The sequence below is a fragment of the Nasonia vitripennis genome (genome assembly GCF_009193385.2).
Source record: "Nasonia vitripennis strain AsymCx chromosome 2 unlocalized genomic scaffold, Nvit_psr_1.1 chr2_random0007, whole genome shotgun sequence".
In the NCBI taxonomy this organism is placed as follows: Eukaryota; Metazoa; Arthropoda; class Insecta; order Hymenoptera; family Pteromalidae; genus Nasonia; species Nasonia vitripennis.
In genome coordinates this window covers 1,542,257-1,567,157 of record NW_022279614.1, presented here as the reverse complement: position 1 = coordinate 1,567,157, position 24,901 = coordinate 1,542,257, and the positions used below count along the sequence as shown (strand labels likewise).

General features: G+C 44.1%; 1 protein-coding gene across 15 annotated transcripts in view; it reads right to left on the bottom strand.

Moving 5' to 3' along the window:
* The window catches only part of LOC103316186 (endophilin-A), a 541,748-nt gene that overhangs the window by 290,549 nt on the left and 226,298 nt on the right, over window positions 1-24,901 (bottom strand). For all 15 annotated transcript variants that reach the window (XM_031925198.1, XM_032601554.1, XM_032601552.1 and 12 more), the window contains one exon: window positions 17,155-17,371. In XM_031925198.1, the coding sequence (XP_031781058.1) occupies window positions 17,155-17,371 (217 nt within the window). The remainder of the gene's footprint in view (window positions 1-17,154; window positions 17,372-24,901) is intronic.

The window sequence follows — 24,901 nt, the reverse complement described above, 5'->3', positions numbered from 1 at the left end:
TAGCAGGTGTAATTAGATTTTCTAAATAACCTAATCGGGAATAAAATTGTAAAATCTAATTTTTTGTAATTTCAGAAATGTGTCACCTTCCTTAACGCTATTGATATTTACAATAATACGTATTTATTGTAAACGTCTGAAAACCAATAAAATTTTGTGACTGATATTGTAATTCTACAATAAAATTTCACAAGAAAATACATTGATAAATTTACATACTTACTATATTAATCTTTCTTGTGAACTTTTTTTTTTATATCTGCATAATGCATCATTTCTTAAGAAACTAAGTCCACAATCAGGGTAAATTTTATTTTTTGATCCATAATGAGTCAGTAAATGTCTGTTTAAATGAGTTTGTCTCTTGAACGTTTTCTCATAAACTCTACATATTTTTAACTTTTTAATTCGTGTTCTTTGATTTGTTTTGTATAATGTTTTCTATTTTTAATCACGATTTGGCACATAAGACATTCATGAAAATCAACATTTTTAAGTCTAAGTCTACTGATGGTTATCTTTTTACCGTTCATAAGTATAGCCAAATAAACATATAATATAGTATATAATTTGAAACCATAAACATTCACAGTTAACGAACAGTACATTTTAAGTAAGTTAATTCTACAAAATTCGTGTTATTACTGTGTAAAGGGCCGTGGGGGGGGGGGGGCTGTGGGGGGGAGTATAGCCAAAATAACTATATAATATAGGAATATATATATATATATATATATATCAAAATTTTGAAAAAATTTGAAAATTTTGGAAATTTTTTCAAAAGTTTTTAACGATTTAAAGCTTTAGTAAAGAGGTGGGAAACAATAGATCGAGAGGAGCGAAAAAGGTCGTTTTCGCCCCTGACGCTCAGAAAACCCTATTTTCGGTCCACTTTATAGGCGCAGAAAATGGTCTTATTCAAGCACGTGTTATAAAAAAGTTACTTAAGTCCCGCTTTTTAGGCATGAAAGTAGATTTTTCCTTGGCTGATTACTGCCTTTGTGAAAATATGTTTTCCTTGAGTGATTACTGCTTTCGCTCCGCTCGGCAGTAAACGTACCCTCACGAAAAATATACTCGCTCGGGCAGTAAACTCACCCAAGAAGAAAATCTGCTACTTTTGTCTCTTGTGGCATAATGTACTATCTATAATATTCTCATCTGTTAACAGGTAAGAAATGAATATTTCTCAACACTTTTGAAAACACGCTCGAAATGATCAAATTTCTCTCCAAAATTCTAGCATGAAAAAGGACCTATTTCATGCGCAAGTGGGAAAACTTTTTTTTGCGCCGAGAATAACAAAAATTCTACTTTTCATAATGCGGGATAAGGAAAAATTTTTTTTGTCCCGCTGCTAAGAAAAACTCGATTTTCCATTTATTTTACATGCAAGGAAAATGACGTTTTTTATGCACGCATTATAAAAGAAATTCAGCTTTTCACCAACCATTTCACCCACTCAAACGGGATCTTAGCCATTCAACCTACTTGTACATACTCTTAGCCCAATATCCCCATACATCTCCGCCATTTTTGCGATACCTGCTGATTTTTGATTTTTGATCTAGCTGAACAGAAGCCACAAAGGCGTTTCGACCTCAAAATCGTGTAAAAATCCTTAATCGAGTTTTTGCCAAGCATTCCATTTGATCAAACGGGACCTAGCCTGCAAGTAGGGCCCTCACTTTGCTCAGGCAGTAAACGTAACCTTGCAAAAGATCTACTGGCTCGGGCAGTAAACCCACTTGCAGAAAAAATCTAAATAGAAGAAGAGCCATACGTGTGTGTTCACTTTCTCACACTCTTATATACATTTATCATCGCGCGCTATACAGTATCAGTTGTGCTATGCGTACGGCATAAATAAATCTCTATATTTTAACAGTATAGCCTTATACTTACTAAACAAGCAAAAAAGAGTGCGCTGTGTACTCCGGGCTTTAACCAGAAATCCGATTTAAGTAAAGTCCTTCTCATTACTGTTCACTTAGAAGCAGATCAAACATTTACCGACCGAGTCGACTGAACAAGTGCAGATAAGAAAATGACTTGCAACTAAAACAAAACCGCTGCCAATTCATTGGCACGTAGCTTCCTCCAACTAAATTTATAAGTCCAATAAATAAAATATTGTTTTAATATATATATATATATATATATATATATATATATATATATATATATATATATATATATATATATATATCTGCTTGCTAATGTATGAGTCGATTTTTGATACACAATTTAATAAAAGTTTTGGATAGTTCATTGTCCAAAATTTTGCAGACCCCTCTGTTTTCTTATTATAGAATACGAACACTGTCGTCAATTTTTTTTTCACAGAAATCCACGCATGTTTACATGTGTTCGTAACCAACCTAACCATCAAAACAGCAGGTTATTCATTAGATAGGTTGCTCGCGCAATTTTCAAGAAAACGATTTTTACATTTTAGCTCTTTAGTTGAAAACCGCTTGATGGAATAGTTTAAAATTTTAACAGCAGATAGCTTTTTTTATAGTGAATCACCAAATAAAATTTTGAAGCATTTGACTACATTGTTTTAGAGATATAAGAAATCAAAAAATTTTCAAAAAAAAATTGAAACCTTGATATCTTACGAACGATAAGGGTTTGAAAGCTATGCAATAAACTTAGCCAAAACACATAAAATATCTACTGTTTCCCGAAATCTCAAGTGCAATAAGGCCTTTTTGCGTCCGTAATCGAGGCACAAAAAAACTCATTTTTTCAGTTTTCGATTTATTACTGAAAAAATAAGTAGTCAAATCACTTTAAATTTTAATGGGGTATAGTTTGACACGTGCTGTTACAATGCCGCTACCCTAAGCGGGTCTTGGTCGTTGTCGTCCAGATCGGACGGGTGGGTGCCTATCACCACTACACAGCGCGTCCTTAGGTTGCGGATAGAGGAACAGCCCCTGAGAAAGAGGTTAGCTGCGAATAAATTGAATAAGCAGCCGCGGACAGCCGATAGGAACAGGCGTGGGTGTGATGAGCCCACACTGTCGAACGCATTCATCTAGAAACACTACGCAAGCACCACAACAACAAAAACACTTCACATTATCTCTTATCTCTCAATCTATCTCTTTCATCACACATTACAAAAATGGGCAAAAATCCTGCTGCCGAGGAGGATGCGGGAGCGATGACAACTGCCCCGAAAGGGGATGTGTAGAATGATTCGTCACCTGGTCTTACGCGGTAACGATGCCAGCCTGCCTTGCAGGGGGGCGTTAGGATGCGAGAATGAAACCGTAGTGTGTCTGACGACGAATTGACACTGTCCTCGTCAAAGTCGGAAAGCTCTCATACTTAGTTCTAGAGAGGTATGGGGGTTATCACCTCTAGAACGGTGGACTCACCTGCGATCGGAACAGGATCCGAAGCGCGCGGGTTTAACATAACATCATGGCTCAAAAAAATCAAATCCGAACCAAAAGGGACTTAAGGATCGGAACTTGGAATGTTCGCAGTCTATACAGAGCAGGTGCGTTTAAAGAACTCGTAAAGGAAGCTGATAGGTACAATCTAGATTTGGTAGCAATACAGGAATCGCGGTGGCCAGATGGCGGAGTACTAGCATAGGGTAACTTCACGTACCTGTATGGGGCCGGGAGTGGGGGATCTCTAGGCACCGGATTTCTCGTAAGCAAAAGCATCATACATTCGGTTAAAAGTTTCAAATCCGTCAATGATAGGCTCTCGTACATCATTATCGAAGGAGAATGGTATAGATATGTATTTATTAATGTACACTGTCCTACAGAGGACAAAGAAGAAGAAGCTAAGGATCTCTATTACGAAACTTTAGAGCAGGTAATCGACCAGTTCGCGTCTTACGACACAAGAATAGTATTAGGCGATTTCAATGCTAAAATAGGTAGGGAGGAAATGTTTAGGCCTACTATAGGTAAGGAAAGCCTGCACGAAGCCAGCAATGATAACGGTATTAGGGTCATAAATTTCGCGGCGGCAAAAGATCTTATAATCAAAACTACGTGTTTTAAGCACAAGAACATACACAAGGCAACGTGGACATCGCCGGACGGGGCCACACAGAGCCAAATTGATCATTTCCTCATTGAAAAAAGACGTCATACTAATGTTCTTGACGTAAGGGCTTACAGAGGAGCAGATAGCGACTCGGACCACTTCCTAGTAGTAGCCAAATTAAGAGCTAGACTAGTAGCGAATCAAAAGAGTAAGCGAGCAAACAAGGTAGAAAGCTTCGATATTGAGAAACTACGAGATAGAACAGAGCGAATTAGGTACCAGATAGAAATTAATAACAGGTTTCAGGCACTTGAAGAAGCAAACACATCGCGGGAGGGGAATGACGAATCGAATAGCTTATGGGGGGACATCCAAAAAACGGTAAAAGAGGCCGCGAACAAAGTACTGGGTAAAAAGAAAAAGCCAAAGAGCAAACCATGGTTTGACGAAGAGTGCGAACTCTGGTTTGAAAGGCGCAAAAAGGCTAAATTAGATAGCTTACAAAATAGAAGCGATAGGACCGTAGAAGAGTATTCGAACGTAAGGAAACAGACGAGCGCGACCTACAGAAATAAGAAGCGGGAGTATCAAAAGAATCTTATTAGGAGAATAGAAACTAACAGTAAGGAAAATAACCCCCGCGAAATGTACAGAGGGATTAACGCCATCAGAAAGGGTTTTAGGAGTAGAGCGCAATTGATGAAGGACGAAAACCGGGACCTCGTAACAAATGACAACGAATTACTGTCGCTGTGGAAAAATTATTACGATAAATTATTAAACGTGCACGAAAATAGCGAAGAATTAGGGGACGAAATTCACACTTCTGAACCCCACGTGGAGGAACCGAGCTACCAAGAAGTAGAGGCCGCGATTAAAAAACTAAAAAACAACAAAGCCGCGGGAAATGACTCTATACCAGCTGAGTTACTCAAATATGGGGGCGTCGAGCTCACTTTCAAAATCTATAAACTAGTATGTGCCATCTGGAAAAATCAAACAATACCCGAAAATTGGAAGGAATCTATCATTATACCGATTTTTAAAAAGGGGGATAAGACAGACTGCAATAACTATAGGCGTATTTCACTTTTAGCAACGTGCTACAAAGTTATGTCAAACGTAATACAAGCTAGACTCACTCCATTCGCGGAAGATATAGTAGGAGATTATCAGTGCGGATTTCGGCGCAACAGATCGACGAGCGATCAAATGTTTACCATAAGACAGTTGTTAGAGAAAAAGTGGGAATTTTGCGAAACCATACACCAACTATTTATAGATTTTAAAAAAGCGTACGACTCTATTAAGCGAAGCCAAATGTATCAAATTCTAGTACTTCTCGGTGTACCGAAAATCTCGTGAGATTAATTCAAATATGTCTGAACGGAAGCACGGGAAAGGTCCGAGTAGGCGGTAATGTATCAGAACCCTTTATGATACGCGATGGTTTAAAACAAGGGGATGGGCTCTCTACGGTGCTGTTCAACGTAACGTTAGAGTATGCCGTTAGAAAAATGCAGGTTAGCCAGCTGGGCGCAACGCTTAATGGAACAACGCAGATACTAGGCTACGCAGATGATTTGGATATACTGGGGGATTGTAGGGAAACGGTAGCAAGAAACGCGGAAATCCTCATAAAAGCGGTGGAGTATACAGGGTTAGAAGAGAGTGAATCAAAAACAAAGTACATGATTGTGGATAAGCTAGGCATCCGCAGAGGGGAGGAAGATCTCAGAGTTGGGAATTTTACTTTTGAAAAGGTTAGCGAATTCAGGTATCTGGGTACGACCATAAATGATAGAAACGAGATTAATGTCGAAATAAATAAGAGACTTCATTCGGGTAATGCTTGCTTCTACGCCGTGAGTAATTTACTTAAGTCGAGGCTGTTGTCTAAAAACGTTAAAATAAGAATATACAGGACAATAATACTGCCGGTGGTTCTGTACGAGTGCGAAACGTGGGCTCTCACTAAGCAGACGGACAACCGTTTTAGGGTATTTGAAAATAAAGTCTTGCGAAAAATATACGGGCCGAAGAAAGACGAGGAAACCGGGGAATGGAGGAGACTACACAATGATGAGTTACACAATCTGTACGCGTCACCAAATATTAACAGAATAATAAAATCGCGCAGATTAGGATGGGCAGGGCACGTAGCGAGAATGGGAGACGACCGTACGGCAGCGCGTGTCATGAAGGGCAGGCCGATGGTAACGCGACCTCTAGGTAGACCTAGAGGTAGATGGGAGGACAACGTAAAAGCGGAACTAGTAGAAATAGGACGGGCGGGTGTCGATCGGAGAGGTGCATCTTGGGTGGGGTTGACACAAGATAGGGCAGCGTGGAAGGCTTGCGTAGATGAGGCGATGAACTTTCGAGTTCCAAATGCCATGTAAAAAAAAAAAAAAATAGTTTGACACGTGACCGATTGACATGATTTTTTTCGCGAGGTTATGATATTTAGTATCAGAGATATGAATTAAAAAAAATCCCCTTTTTTATTTTATTTGCCGAACAAAGCGGTCGATCCCGATCACCAAATGAAGAAAAGTAGATAATTTTATTCTCTTTCAAATGCATTATAGCTGAATTGTTTGTAACAATGGGATGATTGAAAAAAACGCAAAAGAGTGTTTTTTAAAAATCAAAAAATGGCTATAAAACAAATATAGCTAAGAAATTAAAAAATAACTGTTTTTCCCGAATTCAGAATCCAAAAATATATATGCATGTCAAATTTTATTGATATTGACAAAGTAGTTCCAGAAATATTACGGTATGTACGGTACACACATACGTCCACACACACACACACACACACACACACACACACATCCATACGACATTTTGCAAAAACACTTGATTTGAACTCCTAACACACTAAAATGTATTTTCTAGAAGTTTTGAAGAAACTCAAAATTTTACTATTACAAAGCTTCCTCTAGGAGGAAGCAATACAATACCCAAAAAAAAAAAACAAGAGTTAGTCGCCCATCCTTTTATAAACATCTATTACTGTGCCAAGTTTCAAATAACAATATTAACGCATTAATAAATAGCATTTGAAGGAAAATCAGTAACCGCAGCGTGCATATGCGCAATTCTCAGCACATGCACGCTGCAGCTCGATAGCAAGGCACTTAACGGCGGTCTACAAACCATGTTAATTCTGGCAGAGTTAAAGGGTGGAGAGACTACTGCGAGGAAATAAAAAAATTCCCAGATACAGCTAATCCGAATACTCGCAAAGAATCCTAAAGTATCCAGAAGCTATAAAATTACTCACAGGAGAACATGTGGCTATGGAGGAGGAGTGTCTTCTTTTCCTTTTAGGAACCAACTTTGCGGACCTTCAGCCGGTGAATGAAACGTGGCCTGTTCCCCTTTAAAGGAACAGACCACAGAATACAGTCTGGGAGCTAACGGGGAGGGTCGTCATTCCGGAAAAAATCAAGTGGGGCATCGGGAACTTTCAGCCCATCAAGGCTCCTGGCACGGATGGTATACATCAGGAATTCCAGCAAGAGGGACTAGAAGAACTAATAGACTCCCTGGTCGAACTTTTTAAAGCTAGTGTTGCCCTGGCATACGTGCCCAAAATCTAAAAAACGGCCAAGGTAGCATTAATCGCTAAACCTGGGAAAACTAGTCACACAACCGTCAAGGATTTCAGGCCTTAACTCCTTTGTGTTTAAAACACTTGAGAGGTTAGTTGACAGATACACACAAGGATATATCTTTACCGTAAATCCACTACATCTCAACAAGCATGCGTATAGGGCGAGTTACTGCACGGAAACCGCACTACACTCGGCGGTTTACCGCATCGATGAGCAGCTGGGAAAGGGTGACCTCATGGTGGGAGCGTTCCTGGACATAGAGGAAGCGTTTGTACTTCTAATTGTACCTCTATTGAAAAGGTAACTGAAGAGACGCTGATTTAGTGACGCGTGGACATGCTTAACTGTAGTCAGCGAAGAATGTGCGCAGGAGGGAGTGGCGTCCCCACCATTTTGGAATTTTCTATAAAATTGGACATAATGATAGTGTTACTTCTTTGGAAGGAAATACGAGATCATCGTTCCAACGCGGCAAGACTGGGAGACTAGTACTACCTACTCGGGAGCTACTTGACCTTTTGGAGAAGGGCTAGTTTACCTAAGTAGGAGGATGTCCGTTCAGAGGGAGGTATAATTGGTTCTGCCTAAGTGCCTGGGGTGCGTATGCCCCCGTCCCCTACATTAATAATAATAATAATAATAATAATAATCCCATCGGTATGCCCGCTCCTTGTCGTAGGCGGCTGCTTTAACATCTTCGCAACCTGCCGGGTGATGAGCTTACGAGAGCAGCAGTCCCCTGAGGGAGTGAATGTATGGCATTCTGGTGGGAGTGTAAATGAGGGACGATTGAACGAAAATCCTTAAGAAGAGTATCTCGATGAATCAGCGCACGGAGCGGAGATGAGCTGCAGTAGCAGAAAGGGAAACCGAATATGCATGCTGCATGCCAACCACAGTCGGAGCCGTAGGTCCTTTAAAAAGACCTTGACCGGCCACACAGAGACGCAGGAAGGCACGCACTATCAAAGACCTCTATAAACGGGTGTTCTTTGAGAAGCGAAATCACATGCGGAGCACAAGCCGGGACTATGCCCTTTCTGCGGCGACCCCGCAGCATGGTAGCGTCTTGGTGGAGAGAATTGTTGATGCATGATTAAGGGGGTCCTATAAACGGATATCTCCCGGACGTATCAGAGTGATAGATGGGAGTGTTTTGTTGTCGTCTAAGTCAGGGGAAGGCTGCTCTCAAACCAATCAAGCGGACCGCCGTGTTGGCCGTGCGGTGCGACCCGTGAGCTGTCAAAAGGAGATCCTGGGTGGGGAGACGATCTTAGGCTGCGTGCCGAAGTGACTCGAGCCACCTTTGGCTCCCGCTGACGGCAAGACGGGAGGTCGGTTGCCTAGCCAGCACCGATCAATCGGCTTGGCGAGTGCCTGCTGTCGTGTCACGCCTGCTGTAAACTCTCCAAAGAGCTGAACATTTTTGTTCGGGGGTGGGAAGCTCGAGAGAGCGGAGGTGGGCTAGTGCGGCAGTGGGTTCTATATCCTGGTATGATGTACCCAGTCTGGCATCGCCTGCAGGCATGTGTTCGGGCCATGCCAGCTGCCTCCATACACGAGGGGATCCAGGGGGTCGGACACATACCAGGACTAAGTTTGATTTCAGCATGGATGAGGCAACCGAACGGAGTAATTTGAGGATGGAGGGGTACGGCGTGCCTGCAGACGGAGATGCGGTCAGCGGAGGTAAAAGTAAGAACCTGGTAGGTAGCCTGGCTACTATAAATGACGTAAAGGGACGGGCGATATAATCGGAGGGTTGCCTCAAAACTGGGAGGCTGCAGAGAGGAAGTTGGAAGACCAACTACTCATAATACGCAACAACCTGGTGAAGATGAAGGCGAAGACAAACGTCCAAAAGAATGTCAGTCGCGTAATTACGGATGGAATGTGTGAGATCTATGAAGCTGTTGAGGTTGGGATGCATGAACTCCAACGTATGAAGCAACTGCGACAGACTCTCACAGAAATATAAAGGACGGACACGGAAAAAACGCCACGAACCAAACGTAAACGGGACAGACAGACCCCGACTCCGGAACCGGGAACTTTAGACAAGCAGGAGTTACCGGCAAAGGATACGTGGACAACCGCCACGAAACGAAAGAAACGAAAGGCGGCCACGAAAACAGAGACAAATGCTGCTGAAGCAACAGGACAAAGACAAAAGAGCCCACAGCGCGCAAGACAGATCGCCTAAACCTGAAACCCTGGCGAAGCGCGATTTTGATCAAGCCAGCAGAGGGTAAGACGTACGCGGACGTTCTACTTCATATGCGACAAAGAGTGAATTTGACGGACAGTAAAGTGGACATACGAGCTATTCGTAAGACCAAAGACGGTTCTGTATTGCTACAGCTTGACAAAGAACAGGAGTGACAGGTTTTCCAGCAGACGTTACAAAACGTACTGGGACAGACTGCCTCAGTGAGGGACGTGACTTCCAAGGAGACACTGGAATTCATGAACCTGGACTGCATCACAACAGTACAGGACGTCGCGGACGCGATCAACCGCGAAACGGGGACCACGACTGACCGAAATGTCCACATCTTTGACGCGAATAACGGCGGACAAGCGCTAGCTGTCTGTGAGTTTGACACGAAGGAGGCAACGGATCTACTTAAGAAAGGCCGAATTACAATCGGGTGGATTAATTACCGGATCAGACCCAGGCTTCGCGTTCCGAGATGCTACAGGTACTTGGCTATGGACACGTGAGGGTTGACTGCAAAGGACTGGACAGACAAGACTGCTGCTGGAAATGCGGCCGAGAGAGGCATGTAGGCAAGGCGTGCACAAGCGCGTCTTCCTGCTTCCTCTGCGCGGGGCGAGCCAACCAAGATCTAGCACACGTGCCTGGCACGGCCTCATGCGCAGCATTTAAGGCAGCCCTGACTGCATATAGGACGAAACAGACAAAATGGACCTGACAATACTCCAATGCAACCTGAACGGGAGCAGCTTTGCACATTCGCTGCTCCCACAAATTGCGGCGGAAACGGACGCGGACGTACTCGTGATAAGCGGACAGTACAAAAACCTCTCCGAGCCATCGTGGATCGCTAGCAGCTCAAACACGGCGGCGGTGTGGGTGCGAGGGGTGAACGCGGCGCGGATTATAGACAGTGGGGCCGGAGAAGACTATGCTTGGACAAGGGTGGGCTCTGTCACTATTGTCAGTGTCTACCTTTCTCCGAACAATAGCGCGCGCGAATACGAAGACAAGCTAAAAGTCCTGAAAGACGTCGTCAGAGACCTTACTGGCGATGTAATCGTGGCGAGCGATTTTAACGCGAGAGCGATCGAATGGGGGATACCTATGACGAACAGACGAGGACGACTGATTCTACAAATGGCCGCCCGACTAGAATTGGAAGTCATAAATGACGGAAACGTGACCACCTACAGACGACCCGGTTTTGGTAATTCTATACCAGATATAACCCTAGCCACGGACAGGATGTTGACAAGGCTGAGGGGATGGAGAGTGATCACACATTTTGAGTAAGTCCTTGGGTGCACCGAGCTCATAATTCTTCATTTGACAATCTTTCATATATTGGTAGAATATTTTCTACAACAACCTGATTCAAAAACACTTGCATACTTGTATGACTATGCGGCTTTTTTTCTGTTACAGCACGCTTGTAAAAGCACCAAGACTGCTTTCCTTGAGGACACAGTGAATGATTGTGCTTTTTATCTGTGGAACTACAATGATATAAAGTAGCCATAATTTGTTTTTGCATGTCCCATACATTGTTTTTATTGCGAACAATAGCATTCCTATAATATCCAGCAAGCGTATCAATCACTTTGTTGGTCAGCGCTCCAGCTGACTTTCCACCAAGTGTTATCCCCTTTGCTTTAGCACTTTTCACTATTTCTCTTAAAGCTGTAGATAAGCGTTTAGCCACATGATTGATGCACTCTTCTTTCGCTAATGGATCCGAATAAATATTAAATGAGGATAAATGATTGAATGTCTTAGCGTCACCATCAGATAGCATTGTCATATATCTCATTTCACAATCACTCACAGATCTTCGCCATAGAATTTCAGCTATGGCTAACTCCATGGATCCGGAAGAGCCATCATAGTTTTTATTACAATTGCCTGAAGCTTTGTGTGATTTGTACCAAATATCAAACTCTGGAGAGTCAGATCCTAAATCCTTTTCAGTAATCATGCACATGTGGCAATATTTACTAAGCACTTCATAGTCGACAACAAGACCAGTCATCACATCAATAACGCAACCAACTCCATAAAGAGAGGTGAACCCACGCTTATGCCAAGATCCATCGTACGAAGAAATAATGTCAATTACTTTTTCAGATAATAAATCTGGATTCAAACTTCTATGAACTTGATGCACAATTTTTCTGCTCTTTGAAAGAACTTCTCTTTTTAGCTGTATAGCTTGACTTTTCACTGTTTCCATGTGACGGTAAAAGGACGAAGTGGATGTACAGTGCATAATTATAGAAGCTCAAACATCCTGAAGAGCAGCGATTCCTAATCCTACTTTTGTAAAAGACTGCACTACGATCTCATTGATCACGAAAGAAGAGTTGTTCTTAATAGGATCTGTACGTGAGCTTGAAAATGTACCCACACATACTTCACCACAAACTTTGCAAATAAACAATAAATTCACAGCAAAACCATTTCGTTGTCCTAATTCAAAATTCACTGAATTTGTTTTACAAAATTCACATGTCATCTTGTCAGCTATAACTGTAAAAACATTTATGTTAATAAACATGTTTTCTTCGTCATCAACAACGTCACTTGAACTTTTTAACATATCAGTAAACGCCAATTTTCTTGTTGTTGCTGACTCTTGCAGTTTAGCTTGCATAGCATTTACTGTATTGTTAGAAATACTTCTAGTGCAAGGTTTTTCACTGAGAGAATTACGATTTGGAACACTATTTTTTTTGCATTTTTATTTTGATCAGTCTCGTTTACATTTGCTCGAGCTTTTATTAGGTTAGCTGCACTCGTAGCACTTTTACGATTTTTTGTTGGCTTCGGTTTACGCTACTTTGAATGTTTAGCATCCATTGTTGTAATTTATAAATTAATAAATTATAAATTATGCAACTACAAGTTTAGCATATACATATATTTTGTTTACATGTATGGTATATAAGTATGTAACAAACATTGACTCGCACAGCAGAAAAATTTGTACCGTATAAACGTTTCTGCCGCCATCTATCGCAGGGTTCACAGACTGGGCCGATTGGATAAAATGATACTTACGTTTTCGTTTTGCATTCAAACTACCTATTCGTCATTTAAAAATCAATATTAAAATTAAATGTGTAGCAATTTATGCACTAGAATGCACACATTTAGAATTTTATTAAAAAATCGAAAAACGTATTATTTTTTTTAAACTTCTATAGCTTGCTTTTCATGTATATAAAATTTATCCCCATAAAATGAACTTGATACTAGATTCTACGCATTATTTAGAACACTTTAAAGAAATAAAAAAATTTTCGATTTTTTGGTCCAAAAACACCAGAATCCCACCTTAAGTAGTTGTGCTAAGCTAGTGGAACAAAAATATTTATAGCACTGCATGGCATAAATCCGCAATTTATTTCATGCCTATCCGTGGCATAAGCAGTCATTATTGCACCGTACATATCGCTACGCTCAGGCGCTAACCACACGGTGCAAAAAAGGACTGCTTATGCCATAGGCATAGCAGCGGATTTATGCTAGTCAGCGCTGTAAAATGATGTATGATACACGTGTCATGAGTCGTTCTTCATGGCATGGCGTTGAGCGCACTCGCTACGCTCGAGCACTTATACACGCCGTGCCGTAAAGTACAACTTATGCCACTAGTACCGTAATGTACTACAATGTACAGTATTTTAAAGATGTAACTAATATGATAGAATTTGTCTTATAACACGGCAAAATTTCGCCGAGCAACAACGACGTTCACGGTCGGGGTAGAGCGTCTCAAGGCTGCTTGTATGAATGAAAGAGTGCATGTGTCTAAGTGCATCGTTTATTTTTTGAGTGAACGACGAAAGAGGAGCAGTGGCTGCGACGGACAAAAAGGACAACATACGTTGCTGACTCGCGAGTGAGAGATGCGAGGAGACGACAAGCAACGTTGGCGCAGCAACAGCGACCTTTCACCTCGACAGGGCGTTCAAGTCGGCCCCGCGCACTGTAAGACAGCCGATGCAGATGGCGAAGCCCTTCGTGGGGTCTACCTACGTGAGCGTCTGATGCAGCAGGACCAGCGTGATGGCAGCTCGCCCGCACGAACGCCAGGAACAAAAACTACAGCGTCGCGCGTTCGTAGTGACAGATGCCACTTGTGTCAATGGCCCTGACGACGAGGTATTGGGAATCACTACGGGTTCTACGGTCAAGAGTTATCTTGGTTGTCTGTGAGTAAAAGGCTGCCTGTGTGCTACGAGCGTTAGAATTTCGCGGCTATCTACTTCGACATTGTATTCGTGAGAATGTCTGCGCGCATGTGCGACCGCGTGACACGGCAATGGCGCGCAAACCGATAGTGTTGCGAGCGAGCGGACTGTCAGACCGCGACGCATTGACAAATTAGCGCGCGCACGGTACGGCGGCTAGGAAGAGCAGAGTGGTGGCCGCGAGCGTCCGAGCCGGCACTCGCCTGCCCCGACTGCTCCCGAACGGACGCGTTCCTGACTTCGTCTTCACCCGGTGCTTCAGCTCAACATCGCATTCGTGGAGGATTTAAAGGTCAGTGAATCGTTTCTTTTTTCTCCGGCCGAATCCGTCTCGCGGGTAAGTTCCACGTTCGGTTTCGCGAACGAATTGGTTATCTCGCGTGTGCGTTGGTTACCTCCAGATCGCTATCTTTATCTCTTCATCTTTTTGTCTTGTATTCTGTTCAAATAAAAGGTTGTCTTATTGTACGGGTTATCTTCTCGCGTAGTAAATAAAGTGTAGAGTTGTAACATTCCGTACAGGCTCCGCATAAAATTATAAAAAATATTAAATGATAAATTTTGTTGAATGAAATTTTAGATTTTACGCGAGGATATCGCGCTTCCCCACTCTTTATTTACACGCTCCGGATCAGCTGAGCTCACAGCAGCAGCGCAACACCAGCAACGCTACGTATATAGCGAGCGGCGAGCGCAGTGACGCGAGACAAAGAGTAGGGACGCATCGGCGGCATGGCGCGCGCATTAGAATATGTTTGCCTGAATGATTTTTGTATATACGTGTGAATCTACGTGTGCAAGTATAAATGTAATAGTTTTTTCGGCGGCAGCTCGTAATTCCTCTTTGGTGATTGTTGGAATGATTTCGTCATTTGCCTCTGCTTCAGGGATAGCTATTACCTTCAGTTGAAGGGAAAACAGCGTAGTAACATTACGGTCCAGCAAATCCGGGCTCTTGTTAGGGGGAATACATCCTCCCTTTATTTTCGTTATTACTGCTTGGTACGGTCGCTCCCACGGATCCAGCCCAACCTCGTCCTGTAACTCTTTATGGCATCGTCGTTTATTTTCTCGGATTTAATTCTTCAGTATCCGTTTAGCAACCTTAATTTCTTTGTTTAGGGCGTCTACTATTTCTCTACCTCGACGAGTCTTGTAGTATTTCTTCCGAGACCGCTGTTCCCGTCTTCTGGTTCGATGACACTCGCTGCGGGCAGCGTCAATTTGTTCATCATCTCATTAGTATTCAGGCGGTCGTCTATTTTTAGGAGCCCTCCTCGGCATCGTTGCGTCGACCTTATCATTCGCAGACCTTATCATCCAAACAGCTGTATTTCTTCTAGATTTTTCTTCCTTATCATAATCTTTCGTTTTCAATCGACGCCTTTTGTCGTTGCCCTCCCGTTGGATCTCTGTTTTGATATTCCTATCTCCATTTTTATCGCTTGGTGGTCACTATTTGTGTAATGATCGCTCACCGTCCACGATCTAACTAAACCACTCAGGCAGCTGCTAACAAACGTGAGATCTATGATGGATCCTGCGTCTTCTCTTTGAAATGTGTAGGAACATCTCTGGTTAACTAAGACCAAGTCAAGGAGGGCGAATCCTTCCAATAGCGCTCGTTCTCTTTCGTTTGTCCTTTGGCTGCCCCACTCTACTGCCCATTACTGGCATTGAAATCGCCTGCTATTAATACCGGTGTTTTCTTCCTACAGCATCTTCTACTGGCCGGTCCAACAGTTGTCTGAATTGTTCTATCGACGCGTTAGGAGAAGCATAGCAGCTGTAAATGTGTACGCCTGCGACCTTAGCGTGTACGAATCTTTCATTACGTCTTGTCATTTTTTCCTGGAAAGCGGCGTCTCTGCGTGCTCATATCGCCGCTTTACCAGTACTGTCCATATCTCACAATAGTTTGTCCAGGTCTCTATTGTTTACAGACGATGGCTATGTCGATCTCTGTCCCACAGACATACTGGCTTAGTAGGTCCTATGCATTCGCGCAGTGATTTATATTCAACTGCACTAGTATGTGTGTGTGTGTGTGTGTGGCTGCGGCGCACTACGTAACGCACTACGCGACTGCACGCAGGAAACCTTCTTTCGACATGGCAGATTCCCTGCCTCGAAAATGGCGCGCGAAAGTTCGGCAACGAGTTACACGGCTTTGTTGTCAGAGCCGTTGCGCGTCCTTAGAATTCTCGGGCCCGGTGAGCTCGCGGAAACGATCCTCGAAGCGGCGAGAAGAACGACGTCAATTAGGATAGTTAGTGCGGCACGATCCGCCAATCGGAGCGCTGCTTTGATTCGGCCCGAGGAGTAGGGAAGGTAGCGAGCGCGACTGGCGCGCTCCGGACCGGCAGTATCTCGTGAGCCTTCGTTGACGGAAGTCGACTGACATTGAGTTTTACGAGCGCGTAAGGGAGAGAGTTGAGAGTACACTCAGGTTGGAATGTCTGACGGCTTTCTGAGGTGCATCCCGACATCAGCCCGGTGACAAGGAGGCAGCAGAGAAGACCTAGCGCTGAGGAATAACCCACGTGCCTTAGGAGATCGAGAAAAAAAGAAAGAGCGAGTGGGAAAAGGATCGTCAGCGGGTCGACTAGCACCTCGTGCGGCGTATGCCACCGCGTTGTGGGGAAGAGTTGGGTGAAATATAGCAAAATATTGTGGAAAATAAAGTGTAGTTTTTTGTTCTCCCCACGCGTTTTCAAACGTACGGCGACTGCGGCAAATCCGCAAATTAATTTTATTTAATTATTAATCTATTTGATGAAAAGGTCAAAAATATCCCACCATACATTTTTTACACTCATTACCTTCAACCTCAGGTTACTATTTAGTTATACATCTTATTGAAAGAAGCATACAACAATATATAGGACTCAGTTTATTCACATAACATAAATTATGTAAAACTATTAAAAACGTTATTTAATTTGAATAAGTAAATAATTGTATAGTGTTCATTTATTTATATAAATTAGCATATTTTACGTAAAATAATCAAGAAAAACATCGAGCGTACCAAATATACTGTCGTCACCCATTTTTTTACCATAATGAAGCATACAATCGGCTAAAACTCCTTCAGGTTGTGGATACGTGGAGGCTTTCGCTTGACCACTAAGTTTGCTGATTCCTTTAACAGCGGCCATTTTAGCTCTTGCTGTGGGATTTGGCTGCAGAAATTCCTTAGTCTTCATTTGTAATTCTTCAACTAGCTCAAAAGTCACATCTGTTTTCTTTAGAATTATAACAAGATTCTCATTATTATGATGGTGACTATTGTTAAATTAGAAATGAATAATAAAATTCATATCATTGTCATGATTATGTAATTGGTAGAAAATTAAACTGTTAGAAAGTTAATTCCGTTAGAATTAGCCAGTGACTAGTCAACATTTATCTCGATTTCTATCAGTTATATTGCAATAGGTGCAATGTGATATTAACAACAAGATACATTTTTTCTAATAATAATAACTGAATGAATATTTTTCTACGACGTCTACTCTAAGTTATATTCAACTATTAAAATTAGAAATTAAAGAAATCCCTCTATTTAACTTAAATATTATTTATAAGTTAATTTTGTTTTTAGGTTAATATTTCTTTATTTAGATGTTATCAATACACACCAAAAAATTATGTAATTTCGCTAACATGGGTTTTTTACATTTCATTATGATTGTTTTGAAAATTGTGAAGAAGCCTACATAAGTCTGTTCGTCGGTCCATACATACGATCATACATACAATTTTAGCAATACCGTTTTAAAAAAAAAAACTATTATATTAAAATATGCTTGTGCGAATGATTTTCGTTCAACTGATAGAACTCATTTTAATAAATTTTCTAGAGACTCAATTTCCAGGTTAAGCCAATGAGAGAATGGCGAAAGCCTCGATTTCGGAGCATCTGCTGCAGTTTTCTTTCGCTTGTATTTACGGTCAAAATTCAAAAAACGTCAAAAGCTGTCTTTTTGGAGCAGCTGCGGCTGTCTTTTCGCGATTTTTCGGCCTTATGACACTGGCAAAGGGCACGAGGAGCTCGATCTGCGTCGAGACCCGGAAAATATGGGTTTTTCTTTTGAGCGTAAATTCTGAAAACGGCGAAAGCTGCCCTTTGTCACACTGGCAAATCGCACGAGAAACACTTTCCGCGAGCCTATCAGCAGGACTTTATGCAGTACTTTCTGCAGTACTTTCCGCGGGCCTATTAGCGGAACTTTATGGCGGGACGTTATGCGGGCCTATTAGTGGGGCTTTATGAAATACTTCCTGCGAGACTTTATGCAGGCCTATCTGCGGGACTTTATGTGGAGCTTCCTGCGGGAATTTTCGCGGGCCTATTAACGAGACTTTATGCGAAGCTTTCGGCAGGACGTTATGTAAACCTATCAGCGGGACTTACATGTCTGGATAGTACAGCCGAAAGCTCCGTATAGAGTCCCGCTAATAGGCCTGAAAAAAGTCCCGCTGATAGGCCCGCATAACGTCCCGTCGAAAGATCCGCATAAGGTCCCGCTGACAGGCCCGCGATTTGCCAGTGTGATGAAGGGCTTTAATTGTCTGGGAAATGTATTAAAATTAGTTCTGTCAGTTGAACGAAAATCATTCGCACATGCAGATCGTCAGACTTAAAATAATTGCGCTTTTCGTTTTTTTCAACCTCCTTAGCAACGGCGCCGTGGCCACCGCGATCACTTCCCCTCACGCGCTTTTCCGCTGGGCGCTGTGGTGGGGGGATTTTTCTTTCTTGACTGGGAAAGTGAAAAGTGAAGGAAAATTTTTCGGACTAATTCCCCTTGACTCAGTTTTTTACGCTGATCACGATGGTATATAAATGTTGTATTGTTTTAGAATCACCCTGTCTATATATTACTTCCCTCCTTAACCGTTTCGTCTCTCTTTTAACCGTCTTTTTCTATCCTTCACCTGTTTTCTTATCCTATCAAATTACACCTGACCTCCCTCTATCAATTCCAATATGGCACCTATACACACACACAAACACACAAACACACACACACACACACTAGTGCGGAGTTTTGCTGTTTTCTCCCATCTGGCGCCTCCCCAGGTTGCGGATAGGGGAACGCTCGCCACTAATGGAGGGTATCGTGGAAATAAAATACACGAGGTGGACAAAAAAAGCGGCTAGGGGAAGGAACTCCAAAAATAAACCAAATATGGAAAGGGTAGTGAAGGAGAATACCATTACGGTGCAGGGGAGGGATACCCCAGTACCGGCGCCTACAGGGAGTGAGCAAGCGGGCTCCCAGGCGTCGTCATCCGGCGACCGCAATGCTGCAGAGGTTGGTCACTCGGCTCCTGCAGCATCCAATGCTACAAGTGACAGTAGAGCAAAGAAGGAGGACCGCGAGGAGGAGGCTGACAAAGCCTTTTCGCTCCCTCCTCAGCGAACGGATTAAGTCCCTTGTGGACTTTGTTCTACCAAGGAGCAATGTCCACAAGGAGATTAAGATGCTGGCTAGGGCTACTAGCAAGGCGCTTAGCGAGTATGCCAAACTGCGCCATCTTAGCCCAGCCTTGGCAACACCGACGGTCAAGAGGGAGGATGGGGGATGCCAAACCTCCCCCATCTTCCGCCAGAACATCCCCCAGAACACCGGGGAGCATGAGCTGCCATCGCCGCCACTACCACCGGCGGCGAAAAAGAGGAAGGCGGAAGGTGACACGCAAGGCCAGTCAAAAGCCCCTGACTGGGCCACCGTAGTAAAGAAGCGCAAGAAGAGGACAAAGGGCAGCCAGCCGCAGCAGCAACAACAACAGCAGAGATGTGCCAGCAAACTGGCCAAAGGCACGTCCGAGTCTAAGGCCGGAGTGAGACCCCCGCGCCCAGATGCCATCAAAATCAAGGCATCAAGCGGGGGCTCCTCTTACGCTGACATCCTCCGGAAGGTCAAGTCCGCACCGGAGCTTAAAACCCTAGGAGATCGGGTCACCCGTATCAGGCGCTCCAGGGCTGGGGAGCTTCTCCTCGAACTGGGACGACCGGGTACGGAAACACCAGACCTGAAGACAGTGGTCTCATCCACCCTGAGCGGGTCAGGCTGCTGACTCACCAAGAGTCCATTACTATCAAGGACATGGACGAGTCGACGACAGCACTGGAGGTAGCCGCGGCGATTGCGACAAAGATCGGGCCAAATGTGGTGCCCCCTGACAGCATTAAAATCAGAGGGTCCTATAGCGGCACTCTAGCGGCGACCATACAACTCCCGGCAGTAGCTGCTAAAAAGCTGCTACAAAACGGGAAAATAAGGATCGGATGAGTCAACTGCAGAGTTCGACTGCGAGAAGGATCCTCACGGTGTTACAGGTGTCACGAAGCTGGACACATCGCGAGGGACTGCAAAAGCGCAGTCGACCGGTCGGCGCAATGCTACCGGTGCGGCCGAGAGGGACATAAAGTAGTGGATTGCGGGGCCATAGTGAAGGCCCTGCAGGAGGCGGGAGTACCTATTAGAAATGACTAAGGTACTCCAGATCAACCTGAACCACTGCAGGATGGCCCAGGACCTCCTGCCTCAGTTGGTCAGGGAGGAGAAGGCAGACATCGTCATTATCAGCGAGGAGTATAAGGATCTCGAGGACCCAAGCTGGGTGAGGGACAGTACCAGCAAAGCGGCCATCTGGGTATGTGGAAGCCTCCACATATCCCGCAAGATGGCCGCCCCCTCCCCAACTTTACCTAGGTGGAGGTAGCCGGGGTACGCATTTACAGCTGCTATCTTCCGCCCGGCGACACCATCGAGGATTTCACGAGGTCCCTGGACGCCATCGTCACCAGCGCCCAATCCTCCCGGTTGCCTGTTGTAATCGGGGGGTGGGGGGGGGGGGGTGGGGCTTCAACGCCTGGGCGACGGAATGGGCAGCGCGAAGACCACCGTTCGCGGACGCACACTCCTCGAAGCCTTCTCCACACTGGAGCTGGAGATCGCTAATAGAGGGACGACTCCTACCTACGCTAGGGGTAGCAAGTCGTCCATAGTTGACCTGACCTTCATCGATCCAATCATGGTGGGGGAAGGGCACGACTGGAAAGTTAGCGATCGATACACGGGTAGCGACCACCAAGCTATCGTGTATCGGCTCCAGCTGACCAACAGAAGATCCGGGGCAAAGCTGCGAGCTGTGAAGAAGAGGTGGTCACCAGCTTCCTTTGACCGAGAAGTGTTCATCTGCTCCCTCCAGGGAGGGGAACCCACCGAGAGCGCCCGAGACCTCGCGACGGCCATAACAGCGGCCTGCAATGCGTCGATGGCCACAAAATCAACCCCAGGGGTGCGGCAACGCCCACCTGCCCCGACTTCCTCGACAGGGTCGTTCGCCACCTTTTCCCACAACAACGGGAAAGGGCACCAGATACGGGCCTGATGGTAGCGGACGGTGCAGACGAGCCGCCAGACGTATCAGAAACCGAGTTGAGGATGGCTGCTCAGAAGATCATCCCCAGAAAAGCCCCAGGACCGGACGGTATACCTGGCCTGGCAGTCAAGAGCGCAGCGTTGGAGGTCCCTAGCCTTTTTAGAGACACCTTCAACGCATGCTTAAAGGAAGGATGCTTCCCGGATCAGTGGAAGGTACAAAGGTTGGTACTCCTACCGAAGGGAAGTAAACCCCCGGAGGAGCCATCCTCTTACCGACCACTTTGTATGCTGGATATACCCGGGAAGCTATTTGAGCGGATAATAAGTGTCAGGCTGGAGGCAGCCATCCTATCGGAAGGAGATCTTTCCGAAAACCAGTTCGGCTTTCGGAAGGGTCGCTCAACCATCGACGACATAAGCCGAGTTGTCGAGCTCGCCACCAACGCCATCGGTGGCTGTAGAAGTGCCAGACGCATGTGCGCAATCATTGCCCTGGACATCAGGAACGCCTTCAACTCGGTTAGATGGGACAGCATCATGCTGTCTCTAGAACATCTCAAGGTGCCGCTCTACCTACGAAGAGTCGTTTCGAGCTACCTGAGGGACCGGATCCTGCTCTACGACACCGATGCAGGTGTGCGCTCATACAACATTACTGGAGACGCATCACAGGGTTCGGTCCTTGGGCCGCTGTTCTAGAACGTCGTGTACGACGGTCTTTTAAGACAGCGGCTCCCCCAGGGGGTTTCAATGGTGGCTTTCGCCGACGACTTAGCTCTTGTCGTCGTTGCAAACAGCGTTGAGGAGGTGCAATACCTCGGAGACGTCTCCATTCAGGTAGTAGCGGACTGGCTGAGCGACCATGGATTAAGTTTGGCGGCAGAAAAGACGGAAGCGGTGATCATCTCTCGCACGAAGAAGAGGATGTACGCTACCTTCACGGTTGGTAACAAGGAAGTCCGATCGGTAGACTCCATCCGATATATTGGGGTCACGCTAGACGCGCGACTATCGTTCATAGAACATCTTCAGAACGCAGGCTTAAAGGCAACAAAGGTAGCTCGTGCGCTCACTTGCATCATGCCCAATATCGGGGGACCAAAACAGCCTCGAAAGTCCCTCCTCGCATCGGTGGTGAGCTCCGTCATTTTATACGGAGCCCCAATCTGGGCTGATGCATTGATGAGGAATGCGAGCTTTGGAGCTCCCTGTCGGCGGGCCTGTAGGGTCGCCGCTCTACGCGTGGCCCGAGCCTACCACACCGTGTCGGATGCCGCTCTCTCGGCAGTCGCTGGTCTATCCGAGAGAGCTGAAAAATATCGTGAAGCGTCGCGTACAGAATGAGAAGAACAGGACAACTTGGGCTCAAGATGGGCCGTCAACACATATCGGCAGTGGCAGCAACGGTGGGGTTCAGCCAGCGAGGGTCGCTGGACCCACCGCATCATCCCGGACATCAGCAGGTGGTCGAGCAGGAAACACGGCTTCGTCACGTTCCATCTCACCCAGGTGCTAACCGGGCACGGATGCTTCCGCAGCTACCTCTATCGTAATAAAGTGTACAGAAGCGCGGAGTGTCCAATATGCCCTGGAGTAGACGAAGACGTGGAGCACGTCGTATTCCATTGCCCAAGATTCCTGGATGAACGACAGCAATTCCAGGAGTATTGGAGCGGCCCTTTAACACCCGAGGGCCTAGGGGCGTGCTTGCTCGAGTCGCAGAGTGGGTGGGATGCCGTGGTTACCCTCGCCACAAACTTTTAACTAACATCATCGAGCGACTGAATCTCATCAGAAGAGAAGAAGAAAGAAGAGGAAACGTCGGCAATAACACCAGCCAGACATAAAGTGTGACGGCCCAGACGAGGCGTGGCTGCCCCCCCCCCCGAAGTAAAGCTTTACGGTAGCTCCCGGGGGGGGGGAGTAACAGTCGTATGGAGGAACCCTGTTGGTGCGATCTGGCAGGGGGTTTTTAGTGGGTATTCCTGGGTTGTACGGTGCAGCACCAGCGAGTCCCACACTTCGTGCGTAAAGGCATTTTTACCCTTCCGCCCAATGAAAAAAACACACACACACACACACACACACACATATATATATATATATATATATATATATATATATATAGATATATATAGATATATATATATATATTAAGGCTACCTTAGTTGCATTTTAAACCTTAAAATATAAAAATCTGAATATTTGATCCGGACTCCGACAAATTCAATACATTAAAAAGATCCCTTTTTATAGTAAAAAAGTAGCTGTAAAGTTTCATAATGGGTCTGACCTTGTACTAGAAGTTATGTAGTAAACAAACATGATATAATGACTAATAAGTGGTTTTACATGCAAATTTGACCATTGTAATCTACTAAATTTCATGTCACACAGGTTCAATCATTCGGATCAAACATTCTGATTTTCAAAAATAATTATAGTAGGATCAAACGTGGGAGGATTACCCCTGGTTTCCCAGAAAAACAAACTAATATTGCATAAACATTGGCAACATTTTGTCCCGGGTGAGGACCTCTTCAAGCCATACTAATAAAATAAATAATATCACAGACAGACGATAACGTCTCAATAGTCATAAAGTTTTCTCAGTCAGTGACTGTTATAAGGGAAGCTCGCACACAAATTTTGTGCCTGATTGATTAAAGCCTCTCAGAGATAATCGTGTAACACCAAAATTTTTATTAAAAAATGCACGTAAAAATCAAACAAATTTTGTCCACATTACGAAAAAACCGTAGAGAATCGGGATATGAAAAAATTAGTTTTTTAGTTTGTGCAAGGGGAGATTCCTAACAAAATTTCAGCCCGGTCGGTCGAAAATTGCGTGAGACATCGCATCCCACACATTTTTTGCTGAAGGCAAAGGCTAAAACTGCAAGGCACTTCCGTATCGCGGTCGTGCCTAAAAATCATATCAATATAACTCATTTTCAAAAATGTACATTTGAGTAATATTTAACGTAGTATACAGTTGAACATACTGCAACGTTAATGTGGCAGTTAAATTATAATAATAAGTATGGACTATATGAAAAAATAAATCAATTATCTATTGATCTTATCTATGTATTTTATAATATCTATTGATCTATTATCAATAAGATATAATGAAATACTATACTGTTTTATTCAAATTTTTGTGTTTTCTGTTATTTTGATTTAATGAATATACAATGTCATTGTTATCCACTTCCATCATTCTTTCAAAATGATGAATACAATTATTAGTTGTCTTATCAGCAAAACTTATTATTTTACTATCTATATTATTTTTTAATTTATTTTTGGCAGTTACTTTTTCTTTGTGTTGGATTCTAAAAGAGTTAATTAATAATTGCTGTATATATAAAC